Here is a 15,368-nt window from a genome sequence, read left to right as displayed (position 1 = left end):
GAATTTTGCAGCTGATGTTTCTTGTGTTAACACATTCACCTTTCCAAAGTGTTGGCCAAGTAGTTTCAGCATACCCCGTTTCAAATCCATAAACTGTAGAATATGTGCAACATATATTTTAAGAAATGGTTAAGCAAAGCACGTAATCAGCAAAGGGATGGTAAATACTCCTTTTATGAATGAACAGATTCCATCGGTGCATTCTAGTTTTTTATTACAGTAAGTCAGGTATAACTGCAGGTAACAAAGACTCTGATCTGGTGTCACATGATGCACCAGCAATACGAATATGTGTTGTTTATTCAACTGACTATTCTAAACAAAATTCCTGGATCAAAATCTGCCAGCACATTGTGTAATGGCAGATCCGAGTTTATGCAGTTTATGTTGCATCTGACTTGTACGCACATACAGATGGTACTTTGTAGACAAAACCAATATCTTGGAAGCTTGCATCTTTGCTTTGGCAATAATTTCATAATTCTTGATAGTCATTTTCTTAAGGAAAGAGAGACTGATAGATTGATGTTTTAGTGGATCTGTAAAATCTCAAAGAAATTTCTACTAATTGATTTTCCTTATTAATGCAGGTAAGAAAGGATTTACAGGAAATTCAAATGCCAGAAGTGGAAAGAAAATGGCCCTGAATCGAGAGTACACCATTCCAAGTCGTGTGGATATTTCCTTCCCATGTTCTCATGCTAAACCATCCAATACTGGTTCAATCTGTGATAATGTTGCTCCAGCTCTGAATTCTTCTCGACCAAAAAAACGACATTCCCAGTTGTTGAACACTCACTCTGAGAATGATAGCAATATTCCACCTGCAAAGTCAACATGGCAACCACAAGGGTCAAGATTATGGAAACCAGTTGGATTGTCTGTCTCCAACAAATCCAGGAATTGCCACATCTCAAATTTTCAAAAGGATACACATAGTAATTTTACAAGGGAATTTACAAGGGCTAGCACAGATTCTTGTTTCTCAGAATTTTCAAGTTCTTCTTCACTTAAATATAAACAGGTGGACAGTGGTCATATAACACCAGAGGATTTTCTTACACCCCCTGAGTCACCCATTCCTCGTCCCTCATCAGCATCTACATGCATCTACAGTGATGGAGCAATCAGCCCACTTGACTACCCTTATGTGGACTCTACATCAGTGTATAATTTCATTAAACATGATGCATTTCGGAATCGCAGTCTTTCATTTGAGGATCAGATCTCAAGTAGTTCTTCATGCTCAGGCTCTGTAGCCAGTGTCCCCAATTCTGTAAATTCTATGCCTTCATCCCCACATCGGCAGAAAATACAGCGATGTCGTTCACAACCCTCTTTTTACCGTGAGCGTAAAAGTGGAAGAAGACGACGACTCCATGGACGTCCAAATCTGAATCTGCTGAAAATGAAGGAAGTGAGTACAGCCAAGCATTCATGTAGTTTATATATTATAAAATACTGCCAAGTAAAGACTGATCGTATCTATTCATTTGCAGTGATTTTTGTATGGGGATTGGAATTTGACTTGGAACCATCGATCATGTTTGGAAAACAGTTCACCTGCATTGGGATGGGTTTTTTCTTCTTCCAGTACTCAAGTTTTAAAATGTTGGGAATTTTTCGTGATTGTGATATTATTTTTGATGGAGCAAGAGACCATTATTGACCCATAATAAACCTGTTAAAATGTCCCTATATGATGCAGCAGTTTTGAATTAAATCATGGGAAGTCTGGGGATGTAAAGCCTCAAAGTTTCCTTTATTAGGCATTGCCCGCCCCCAACCCCCACTATCTATCTCAGCAGACTGCATGTACATGCTTATCAGTCAGGCTCAACTGCAAACAACATGGACCCTGATCTGCTAGCACATTGTGTGATGTCAGATCAGGGTCAATGCTGTTTGCATTTGTACTCAGCTTATGAAGGAATATACACAGTAATTTAGCCATGAAAGGAGCTATCAGGGAAACGCTCACTTTTTCAATTTTAGCTTTTTCAAAATAGCATCAATGATCATATCTGATTTATTTTTGTTCTGTTAAAATCTCTTGAAAGGATTGATAATCCTTGGATACTGCATTGGTAGCCCATTGGCAGTGCACCTGTGTGGTCCTGGTTCAATCCTTGTTTCCAGCATTTGCCTCTATAAATGGTTGCTCATTTAACTGTGTTTTCATGTTTCCTATACGTTAAGGAAACATTCCAGCATACTTTGCCATTGTGAGTGTTTACAGTATTTCTTCCATGGCACACCCAAACACTTGCCTTGTAAATGTATATAATGACATAATTGAGAGTGGGTTTAGCACTGGACAAGGCATTTTAAAATAAACATTTGCCTAAAGTGTGTAAAATTCTGGGATTGGCTAATCATCAAGCATGGGCTTATAAACAAATTCTATATTATTGCCTGTTTCAATTCATTTATTTAATTAAAGCTGTATATTGGATTTCATTTAACAGTATTGGATTTAACTGAACAGCCATTAGGGCATTCAAAAATAAAACCTATGAACTGAATTGCATGTTTGATAGTATGTTTAATCCTCAGATGTCATTCAGTTTGGCTTGTATATAAAGGCATTAGGTTTTATGTTCTGCATACCTAAAGACCCATGTGAATGGCATAGAAATAAATCTGTTATTACATATTGCGCAAAGGCAGATTCTGTTGTGTCCTATTTGTTATGATTTCAATTCAAAAGCATAGAACTGATATGCCAACATTATTTACTCTGAGTCTGTGTTTGCAATTTGGTGTGATTTTTACGTTGATAAATAAAGTGAGTAATTGATGCTTGAGTTACATTGAATGAGCCTTGAAATAAATGTTATTAATCATTTTAAGTCCAAATGTACATATGTTTTGTATAATTGTTCCATTTGAATGATTGTTTATGGCAGTGAATGTATCAAATATGCTAGTTAATGCTGTTTAGGGATTCCATAAATTTTAGTCTGTCCATTGCAATTTTAAAAGGGACATCAATCATTCCCTAACCTAGTTATATGCTGGTGGTAGTAGTAGTAGTTCCTGGGTAAATGGTAAAATAATGTTATTAATAATAATGATTGTTATATCTCATTTGCATTAACTAAGTCAAGAGCAACACTTAGAAAACTTAATTTGAATAATTAACATAGCAAGTGATGCTCAAGTCCGCACATATGATGATCCTGGAGTGTTTCCTTTTTCATCAAAAGGTGGGGAACATAGTATATTTATGTTTATGTCCACTCATCTGTCCATGTATACTTCCATCCATATCTCCCCTACACCCGGCTCCCATGTGTGGAATAGGCAGCTAATATTGACAGTCAGGAGCTCAGCAGTGGTTATCATGCCAGACTTATGACTGAAATGGTACAGGTTCAGATCCTAGCATCGGATGAGTCCCCATCAGCTAGCTACCATAGCGTGTCCTTGGGCAGGGCTCTGTATAGCTCAGTTGCCTTGGTACTAAACAACCTACTTGCATTTGCTGTGCACCAAACCTGACCAGACCATCTGTCTGTCAGACTTTCTATTTCATGCTACTTGAGATATAGTTATACTAGTAATACTTAACACCTTTATATCAGCTCGGGAGGGTTGTATGTATAACATGTTTTTCGGTTCTTTTTTCAAAGCCTACATTAGAGGTCAGCTTTTTTTTTCCTTTCTTCTTTTCTTTTTTTTTTTGCATTTTAACTCAGCAGCTTGTAAAATGAATCTCAGTACACTTAAGTATCTCTACTTGTAGATGTTTCAGGTGGCAGTGTTTTGGTCATCTCTTGGGGTCAAGTTCAAATGTCAAAGAACTGTGAACATTAAGTTTCCCCAACATCCAAGGCTGAGAGATATAATTTACCAGCTTGTTCTTGCTTGCAAAAGACATTGGGATTTTAGGCTTTATATTTTTAGTCTGAGCTCAGATTCAGTTCTCACACTGAACACAGCTTACACAGAGGACGAATGTGTTTATTGTGCAATATAATTTGGTATAAAGATCAGTTTGAAATTCTTGTCCGAGAAAATATTTGCTATGGAATAATTGTAAAAGATTATTGCACAATACCATAGTGGAGTCCTGCATGGCTAGTTAGCAGAATCAGAAGCACTTAAAGTGAATGGGTATTGGGAATTTATCCTTTGATGTGGTTATTGTAGTAATTGATTCTTGTGTGTTAAATACAGCATGTCTAACAGCATTGTATAGTTATCTAATTTTGCAGGTATTCATGCTTATTTAACAAGTGTGCGACATTAGATCAATATTAAAATAAACAACATTATAAATAATTCCCTCAGTTTTGTCAACAATTTACTTTCACTAATTGCTTCCCAATCTTATTTTTCTCAGAGCAGTAATTTCTACTTTTTTTTGTAGATCCATTTTTTAATGTCTAGAGATTTATCTAACACGTAGGTATAATTTGATAATTATGTTGATGGATGTATTTTCAGTACATGACCTCATGCTTTCTCCAAGAAGCATTAATTAGCTTTTTATAATATCCTCTACCCTTGTTCTACATATAAATGTCAGTAGCTTAATAAAATAGCATAATTAAAGAGGGTAGTTTTTGTCCGTCTTTCTGTCTTTACCAAGCCTATTCACTCAGAGCTCCACAGGTGATCAATGACTGTTCATGTCATGAACATAGTACATTTTCCTGGTGAAAAAAAGTTTCATGAAAATGGTGTTTTTTTTCACAAAGATTTGTAAAGCCAATTCTGTCAAAATGTTCATGAAAAAGTGGTCACTTTCTGTAAATGAAAATTTTGTACCATGGTCAAAAATCAAACTGAAGTGATTTTTCATACAGAAAATTGTGCTGATTATGCCTTTTCTCCAAATAAACCAATCTTCATGAAGATTGTTACTTTTGTCATGAAATATTCACAGTATTCATTAGGATTGTACTTTTTCCCCACAAAAATATGGGGGCCCTGAGTGGCCGAGTGGTCTAAAGCGGTCTTCGTTATGGATCACTGTCATCTCACCTCTGTCTGCATGGGTTCGAGTCTCAGATTTGGCCAATGTGGGTATGTGAGAAAGCCTGCCAGTAGCTTCTTGTGGGTCAGTGGTTCTTTCCGGGGGTTTTCCTGGGTTCTTCCTCCCCCATTAATACTGGCCGCCATGTATAGCCTATCGTGTGCTGAAAAATGGCATTAAACCCCACAACAACAACAACAACAAAAATATGCACAGTGGTGTATGGACACCATTTTCATTAAAGAAGTTACAACCTTCATGAAAATTTTACTAGTTAGTTCTACTGGTAATAGACAAGAATTTAGGTGATGGCATGTCATCCATCATCCAACAACCATAGAACATCCTTTAGCTCAAGTTTCTATCACTACTCTTAAAATTCTTGGAAGATTGCCATGAATCTTTACACACACATTCATCCCAAGGTCTGTCCTAATGAAAATGGTGTCACTTGCACATCCGATAAAGCTGTTGCAATGGCCAGCTACCAAACACTGTGGATTGCTTGCACTTGGGGGTAACGAAGAAGTATATCAATATGGAGTAAAGGTCAAACTTACTGCGAATGAAACAAAAATGGTTTATGCACAGTTCTACATTCCAGATCTTAACCAGACTTTATGGATGGCTTGTATTTGTTGTAAGTAAAGAACTTTATTGATTTTGGGGTCAAAAGATCAAAGTTCAAGGTAACTGACTGGAGAAAGGAAAATGTAATCCACACAATAACATTAGTTGTAAATCAGATTTGAACCAAACTTTGTAGACGGCTTGCACTTGGGGTAAGGAAGAAACATGTTGATTATGGAGTCAGATGTCTAAGTAAATCACTGAGACTAAACTTGATGCACAAAAATCTCAGTTTTAACAAATATCTTGACCAAAGTTCGTGGATAACTTGCACAATGGGTAATAAAGTAGCATAGACATTTGGGGTCAAAAGGTCAATGGTCAGTGTCACTGACTGAAAGAAGAAAAGGTGTTTTGCACCTTAATAACTTCAGTTCTAGACCATGTTGATTTATAGGTCACAAGGTCAAATTCTATGATCCTTGTACCTCAAATGAAAATTTTGGTTTGGCAGAATAACTTTTGTTCTAAAGTTCCTCAATTCAAGTTTTATAGATGACTTGTATGTATGGTAATAAAGAAACATAAATTCTGGGATCTAAAGGCCAGATGTCATGGTCATGGTATGACCTCTTGTTCTGGTATCTTGTTTATTTCAAAACTGTGTATCTTCAGCAAAGGTCCAGGTCACTGAGACACATTGGTCAATACTCTCAAGAATCAATTATGCACTAATATATAGAGGGTTTATGAAATGCATGGCAGGTGTTTCAGATGTGTTGCTCACATTTTTCTTTTTTGTATGAGGTTTTTTTTTTTAAATTTGCTACACTAATGACCAGCCATTTATAGATTACCAATACATGTTTGACTTTGATCACAAAACATGTAATGTGTGAGTGGAGGACAGTAGGCAGTCAGCTATGCCAAATCAAACACACTTAATAGCCAGAGTGATATGGGTTGTATAACCTGATTATCTTCTCATTGATTGCAATTCTGTTAGTTTTAGATCATTGCTACTGTTCAGTACTGACCATAACATGAAGTATACCTTATTTCTACCATGGTGAGTCCATAAAGCACACTTTATTTTTTACCATGGTGTACCATGAAGTATACCTTATTTCTACCATGGTGAGACCATAAAGCATACAGCTATTTCTGTCATGGTGAGCCCATAAAGCCCACTTTATTTTTACCATGGTGTACTATAAAGTATGCCTTATTTCTACCATGGTGAGCCCATAAGGTACACTTCATTTTTACCATGGTATATCATGAAGTATAACTTGTTTCTACCATGGTGAGACCATAAAGCATACATTTATTTCTACCATGGTGAGCCCATAAAGTACACCATGTTTCTACCATGGTGAGCCCATAAAGTATACCTTATGTTTTCAATGGTGAGTCCATAAGGCACACTTTATTTGTACCACGGTATACCATGAAGTATACATTGTCTCTACCATGGTGAGCCCATAAGGTATACTTTATTTTTACCATGGTATATCATAAAGTATACCATGGTGAGACCATAAAGCATACATTTATTACTACCATGGTGAGTCCATAAAGCATACATTTATTACTACCATGGTGAGTCCATAAAGCATACATTTATTACTACCATGGTGAGACCATAAAGCATACATTTATTACTACCATGGTGAGTCCATAAAGCATACATTTATTACTACCATGGTGAGACCATAAAGCATACATTTATTACTACCATGGTGAGTCCATAAAGCATACATTTATTACTACCATGGTGAGACCATAAAGAATACCTTATTTTTACCATGGTATATCATAAAGTATACGATGGTGAGACCATAAAGAATACCTTATTTTTACCATGGTGGACACATTCTCCATCTACCTGCCTTTCTTTTCAAACAATTGACAGATTTTTAATAAGAAGATTTTTCACTCAGACTGTTTACCAACACATATAAGGCAGTCCCAGAATTTGTCAGAGGAAAACTAAATTAGAAAGACAAGCTTTCTTTTTAAAATGTCACAGAAAACAGAGTTGTCCAAAAAATAAGTCTGCCTAATTGTGATCAAACTTGTGAGCTTTTCTGTCCTTATACAATGCTGTTTTCTGTCCTTAGTTTCTTGTCATTATAGAATACTGTTTTCTCTCCTTACAGAATGCTCTATTTTTTGTCTTTTTAGAATCTGTGTTCTGTGCATTTTAACACTTAACTGTGAAATTTACCTGCTGACCTACTTGCACTGAGGCATCTCTACCATAGTTTTGCATTTAAATTCTTGGTTTGTATTCACCACAAAATCCATAAGTTGTTACCCCAGTAGTCTATTCTAAAAATCATGATTGTGGGATTGAAGTTTATTTCTAAAGAATCACAGAAGAAATTAAACCAAATGCTAGAAATAATGTGTGATCTTTTAGGTCCCAGCATGTTTCTTCGTTAAAGTCCTACTATTTTAGCCCCTTCTCTTATCAAATTGAGTGGAGAACTTTCCCCCGAAACTTTCAATGCTAGAGGACTTGATAATTCTGTTTTTTTTTTCATCACAAAATTATCAACATTAAACTTAGTTTTAACGTCAGTAATATATATCCTGTTGCTATTGCGTAGCTTTTTACTGGGCAGAAAATACCTGTGACCATATGAGAAATCACCCTCCCATAGGGTGACTTTCTGAAAACATCCACCCTATGACCCTGGCTAATGTGTATTGATCCTTATTCTTTTTCTGTTGTCACCATTAGATATTTAAAATTAGCCTTCCCCTCCAAAATGACATGTACATTAATCAGGGAATATTATTGATCATAGGTGATCTGCAGATCCAATTGACAAAGATAAAATCTCAGTAACAGGATTTGTATATATGATAATGATGACCTTTATTTATATAGATAAGATGATAGAGTTTTTTTTAAAATATGTTTATTGATTGGTCACTAAGTTTTGGTACTCATTCCTTTTCAGACTGCCTACAGTAACCTTAGGTCAGATTGTTTCTCCATTCACGTCAAGGACCAGATCTTCCAGTCTCAGCTCTGCGCAGACCTGGACCCGATGATGAAACTCATGCCCATTGCTAGCTCCCCACTAGATACTGATGTTACTGCTCAGCGAATGATGGCTGTTGGCAGAAGCAGTCCAATTCATGAACTAGAACCATTAAATCGGGACTCAATCATAGAAGACGATGATCCTCCTTCTGTAACAAGTGGACCAGTCAAATTAATTGGTGACGATGAGGGTTGTGATTTTATGGAAGAAGAAGAGATGGAAGAACCAGAGATGTTTGCAATGCAGGAAGATCTAGACATTGAACAAATTGAAAACCACTGACATTTTTTCCCTAGCTTTATTGTTACCTTGCCAATAGTGAAATACCCTATATACTCACCTAGAAGTTGTCCAACTGCAAAGTGACCAGACACATATAGGCCATTACATAATGTGCCAGCAGATCTGGGTGTATATAGTTTGTTAGGAGTAATCAGTAGAACAAACAGCATAGATCCTGATCTGCTGGAGCATTATGCAGTGATAGATCAGGGTTTGCAATTGGCCTCTACTTATGAGTGAATACGTTAGTTATTGAGGACATTTTATGTACACATCTTCATTTACTTTTCTTCATACAGTAATGGTGATATGTTTTATGGATTTTTTTTTCTTTCGTGTTATAATGGTAATACATGTACCATTAATGGGAGATAACTCGTAACTAAATTTAATCACAAAATTTTGTTCAGAGCTGGTACAATTTCAGAAACAGTATTCAGTCGCTCAAATGGAATTCTTCAATAAATACTTTTGGCTAATAACCCTTCCTATATTTAGTGCTATTTATGCAAAATAATTTTGACATATTTATTTTTTCCTACAAGGGATGGAACATTAGGTATAATGTAATAGTTTTATGGCAAAGGTATGGCAGTTTGTGGAAAGCTCATTGAATAATTTATATATTTACAGTATTTATACTTTTCGTTTTAATTAAACAATGCAGACTTTATCCTTTGTATTAGAAGTTTATAATAGTGGTTATAAAATTTAAGATGAGTAATATTGGTTTAGGAGATGCATAATTTTTAAATCTTGAAATGTCAAGATTCTCAGGTACATTTTGATGAAACAATAATATTTTTTCAACATAATATGATTAATCATGAACAAATTTCTAGAAAATGACTGGTCCAGGAGATTTTCAAGATATTGTTACTTCAGCAGTATATTGCTATATGATTCTAGCCAGCATTGTTTTTTTAGTGTAATACTTCCTGTACATTATGTTAGTGGAATTGAGATAATAGCAATCACATTTCTTGTGTCATTGTCAGTAGGTTCGATTTTGAGTTTAGTTTCTTAATTTGCTAATATTTATTTAAAACATGAAGCTATGCCATGGTCAGTCTTAGAAAAGTTACATTAAGATTTTGGTTTTAAAAAAATTAATTGATTTTATTTCCCTATTACTTGTGCAACATGCTCTCTTGCCCCTTGGACTGTGGTCAGTTCCATTTCTTTTTGTTTATAAATATTTTTTTTTAATTTACACAATCTCTGAAAAAGAACTGTTCTGTGAAATTAAGAATGATTTTAAAGTGTATCTGGGTATTTGAGATCAAACTTTTAACATTTACTAAAAACATATCCTTTTGTAAGGAAGATTAAACAGAAATGTTTGAGAATTGAAATAAATATTTTCAATCTTAAAGTCCATATGCTACATAATCTCTCTTTTCTTGCAAAATAATTTCAGTCAATGCCTGTGATAAATAGATAACATGAGTACCAGTAGATTTTATTGGTTTAAATTGTGGACAATAGAAAAAGGGATCCCTCATTTTTTATTTTCTTATTGGTAGGAAATTATTTAGTTGCAGAAGAAAGGCTTCACTATATTTTTAAATTTAAGTTCACTTGAGACACTTATTTTTAGAGGTAAGCACAAATGGCTAAAATTTGTTAAGTCTACTGTACGAGGTCCTGCTTTCATGAAACATCACAACGTTGTGTATATACTGATTTAACATCCTCTGAGTCCAAACTTTTAAATTACCTTTGAAACATCAAAGCAAGCCCTGGTTTTTAAAAGTATTTTTTAAACTCTTTAAAATGCAACTCTTGAAAAATATTTATGGAGTGAAGGTCATTCAAGTGTTCAGACTTAATGATTCCAAATTTAGCATTGCTGTGATTCTAATTTAATTATTTAAAAATCTATTTATCTATTGTCTTTGTACTACATCATTGTTTAAACCATGCATAATCATATGCATATTCTTTATGAAGCCTGATTGCGACTCTTTCATTGCCCATTTCTCGTCAAGTGTGTGTGCTAAACCAAGCATTTATATGTTTTTTTAAAAAGAATTAGTACATAAATGCTCCATCTGCAAACTCAACAGATCCAGATAAGCAATGGCAGATCCAGGTCTCTATTGTTTGCAGTTGGGCTCGACTTATAAGCAAGTATATCTTGTATATGTAGATAACACTTAAGTATGATCACTTTGCAAAAGGTTGGCGTATTTTAACTTGTTTAAAAATGGATAATTTTACTTGGGTAAGATTCTGAATACACCATTAAAAGGGTATGCTGGTGGGTGAACTTTTTCAGACTGACACGATTTTGAGATCACATCAGTTTTCCACATCACAAAGCATCCTGTGCATCCAGTTTATAGCAGGTTGTAAAAGTTCTCATAAAAATGTATTTGCCTTTATCATTTTCTTTCACAATACTGTTGTTGCAGTTATTAAAAATGCATAAGAATTTTACTGTTTCATTATTTAATAAGATCAGAAGTCACAATAACACCACTTTATGTCCAGTCTCTTGCAGAGTTCACAGCAGTATTATGCACCTAGGTTACAAGTGATATATCTGTGATGTCAAAAGCAGTGATCACATCCAATCATATCTCTGCCAATCAGTTATTTTTGTGAAACATATTAACTGAGTTTGCTAAAATGTAATCAGTACAGAATGCTTATTAGACATACTGAAACAGTGCATTATGGGTTATAACAGATATTTCACTTGATGATATTCCTACATGTAGATTTCAACATGTCTTCACATTCAAAATGTGTTAGCTTTGATATTACTTCATGACATCCTAATCAAATAAAAACCAAATCACCAAGACATCTCTATATTCTGATTGTCATAGGTCGGAGTTTTAAAACATATTGTATTATTAAGTATATAAAGCTGTACATAGATGTATATATTTTATTAAGATAATATTTATTACAGTTTCATGACATTTTGCATATAGTAATTCATTGTACCCTTTAGTGATTATTGAAGTTTTGTGATTAAATTCACTTATTTAAAATTCTGTTATATTTATTATTACCATGCATATCATATCTCTTGCTTGACTTTTCCAGTGAATGTAACTATTTTAAATTTTTTTCAATTTGTTGATTCAAAAGCTGAAGGACACTGTATAATATAGGGCATTAAAACCATTCACATTAATTAATTAAAAACATTCACATAAATTAATTACCATGATCAAAAACATCCACATCAAATGAATTAATTCAGTGGATATTCATCAAGGATTTTTAATCTCAGTACCAGGGTTGTAGTTTTCAATAATTGCTTTTTATTGTTTAAGCCCACATTAGTGGGAAGCAAGCAGTCACATTCCAGCCAGCAGTGGAGTCTAGAGTACTGGAAGGATTTGCTTTTTGTTTTTTAGTTGCATATAATTCCTAAACACCATCATAGATTCTGATCATACTTGGCATGAATCATTATGAAGCTGAGACAATTCATTCTGTCACTTAATTATCATCCCTTTTACATTTTTGTTAAGGTTCCAGTCATCAGATTCACTCAAATTATGAAGCCAAAACCATGCATTCTGCAATATTCTATCTAGCCCCTTCCACCATGTACTGAACATCAGTCATAGAAAATTAGTGCTTCAGTTTTGGTTAAGGCTTTTTCTTCATCATTGTGAATAAAACATAGTGTGACAGGAGCACTTTCTTTATTGACCTTGGCCAAGACCACTCATAGAAAAATCACATCAATGTTTTGGTTAAAGGATTTTTATTTGCTTATATTCCGTAAACCCATAATGTATTTTCATCAGCCTTCAGGTAAATCATTGTGAAGCTAAGACAGTTCCCTCTGCAATGCATGTTCTTGCCGTACTGATCTTGGGGTCAAGGTTACATTCATACCAAACTTGCATTTCTCATTGATCTTGGGGTCAAGGTCACAATAATAGAAAATTTGCATTAAGATTTTGCTTAAAGGTTTTTATTTTTTTTCCTTACATTTCTTAAACCCATTGATGGGTTTTGTTCATACATTGGACGAAGCATTATGATCTAAGGTAACTAATTCTCTGACATTTTGTCTAAAGCTTTTGATTTTGGGATCAAGGTTACAAATTTTGTAGCAATGATTTGATCAAAGGCCTGAAATACATCCATGCTGCAATGATTTACCATATTTGAATATCATGCACCAAATGCAAATGTCATAGGCTCAAGTCCAACACTCTGCCAAATGAGTTACAGTTTCTGCATTCACATGTTTTCCATGGATATCACTTTTTTTAAAAATGGATTTCATGAGTGCTATGTTTAAAGACACAGCTTACATTAAATCTTCCCAAAATTTATGATTTTAAGTAACCAAAAAATGTCCAAACCACAAAAAATACATGAATTCCCGGTAAAATATGCCATCAGATCTGAGTCAGCAGTTTTTTGATGTACCACATATACTCCCTTATTAGTCGAGCCCAGCTGCAAATGACATGGAACCTGATCAGCCATCACATAAAGTGCCAGCAGATTAGGATCAATGTTGTTCTAATGATTATTTCTAACAAATTTCACAGATACATGTCTGCTGGCACGTTATGCAACAGCTGAGGTTCGTTGCAGTCGGACTGTACCTGTAAGTGAGCATTTATGGTACTTAACAGTTTGTTTGGTTTGGTGTTTTACAACACAGCAGCACAAATAGGTTATTTATTGCCAAGATTATTGGAGTAATCATTATGGCAACCAACCCTGGCTGACCACTAAGCCACAAGGATTACTGCCTTAATTAAACAGCTTTTATGACATTCAGAATGGTGACCTTTTACAACACAGTGCATCAGTCCTATTCTACTGATGCTTTATTTTTATGTTGTAAGATGATGTGTAAATCTGTCGTTAAAAATGAAAAGTAGTAAACACACTGACATACACACACTCACACACACACTCATGCACATTAGACTTTTTCTTTCCAAACTACTCAGGGGAGCTGCAATGGTTCGGTGGTTAAAGTATGGAACTCCTAACTAGAAGTTTGTGGGTTCAGCTCCCACCATCGGATCAGCTCACCTTATCACTATATAACATTCAAAAGCCAAAAATTATATCAAACCAAACTACCCGAGTAATGAAATTCGCTTAGTAATATACAAATGCCCACTTGATGGTGGTCATTCATATCTCCTCTATTTTAAAACTTCCCATTATTTTTAGATCTTCTTGAATAATTTTCTTCTTTGAGACCTCCATAATTTCAAATTGTTGGAAGTCGGAGTGAACTGTGTGTCAGATATTGCCAGTCTTTTAATGACGCTTGGAGCAATATTATGCCAAGGAAATTGAAGCCTTTTCCCAAAGACAGACTGAAGCTGAGTGGGGTATTGAACCCACAACACTTGGGCTGCGTTAGAATGGGTTTGTAAACCTATTATGAAATTTAATCCGTTAAATGAATTACCTAGGAATATGCATTTTCCAACCAAACTGCAAAATTTGATGCACACAAATTTAAAGTGTTCAGAGAATGTCAATTTTGTCAGAGCAGTGAGAAATTTTTTGTGAGATAGGTTGATGTGGAATAGACAAGTTAATATTTATGCAAAAGAAAAAAATTGGGCATAAAAGGTTCCATTTTCAACCAGTATAGTGTAATTTGGCCAAATTTTTATGTTGATTGTCAGGGAGTCTTATTTGTAATGGAAGACATTTTTTTAATGTAAAATCACCATTCTTGCTCTGATTCATTCATTAATATTTTTTTAGTTTAGTTTGCCAAAAGGATGTATGATATTCAGATGGGAATGTTAAGATCTAACTTGCTTAGATTTCTTCGTGAGGCACTTTATCGGTTTTTAATACTATGATGTTAGCGCTTTTTTTTGTAAACTGAATATTTTGGTGAAATATGTATGCTGTTACTATTTGAATGAATAAATGAATTACAGCTCTGTATCGGTACTATGTTACTTAATTCTTACAGCTCTGTATCGGTACTATGTTACTTAATTCTTACAGCTCTGTATCGGTACTATGTTACTTAATTCTTACAGCTCTGTATCGGTACTATGTTACTTAATTCTTACAGCTCTGTATCGGTACTATGTTACTTAATTCTTACAGCTCTGTATTGGTACTATGTTACTTAATTCTTATAGCTCTGTATCGGTACTATGTTACTTAATTCTTACAGCTCTGTATCGGTACTGTGTTCATATGTTACTTAATTCTTACAGCTCTGTATCGGTACTATGTTCATATGTTACTTAATTCTTACAGCTCTGTATCGGTACTATGTTACTTAATTCTTACAGCTCTGTATCGGTACTATGTTACTTAATTCTTACAGCTCTGTATCGGTACTATGTTACTTAATTCTTACAGCTCTGTATCAGTACGATGTTACTTAATTCTTGCAGCTGAGATTCTATGTGTACACTCATGTGTACTTATTTCCTTTCTGTGCTCAGGTTAACATTAGAAGGTACAACTTGTTTATTTCAACCATAATGCTG

The 15,368-nt window shown here is 34.6% G+C and overlaps 1 protein-coding gene across 10 annotated transcripts in view; it reads left to right on the top strand.

Annotated features, from left to right (window-relative positions):
• The window catches only part of LOC149795316 (uncharacterized), a 137,802-nt gene extending 122,996 nt beyond the window's left edge, over positions 1 to 14,806 (top strand). For all 10 annotated transcript variants that reach the window (XM_089965068.1, XM_089965070.1, XM_089965069.1 and 7 more), the window contains 2 exons: positions 591 to 1,417; positions 8,527 to 14,806. In XM_089965068.1, the coding sequence (XP_089821194.1) occupies positions 591 to 1,417; positions 8,527 to 8,895 (1,196 nt within the window). In that variant the 3' untranslated portion in view covers positions 8,896 to 14,806. The remainder of the gene's footprint in view (positions 1 to 590; positions 1,418 to 8,526) is intronic.
• Positions 14,807 to 15,368: the final 562 nt, after the last annotated feature.

The sequence above is a fragment of the Sinohyriopsis cumingii genome, chromosome 7 (assembly GCF_028554795.1).
Source record: "Sinohyriopsis cumingii isolate HCF-2022 chromosome 7, ASM2855479v2, whole genome shotgun sequence".
Lineage (NCBI taxonomy): Eukaryota > Metazoa > Mollusca > Bivalvia > Unionida > Unionidae > Sinohyriopsis > Sinohyriopsis cumingii.
This window is presented reverse-complemented; position numbering and strand designations above follow the sequence as displayed.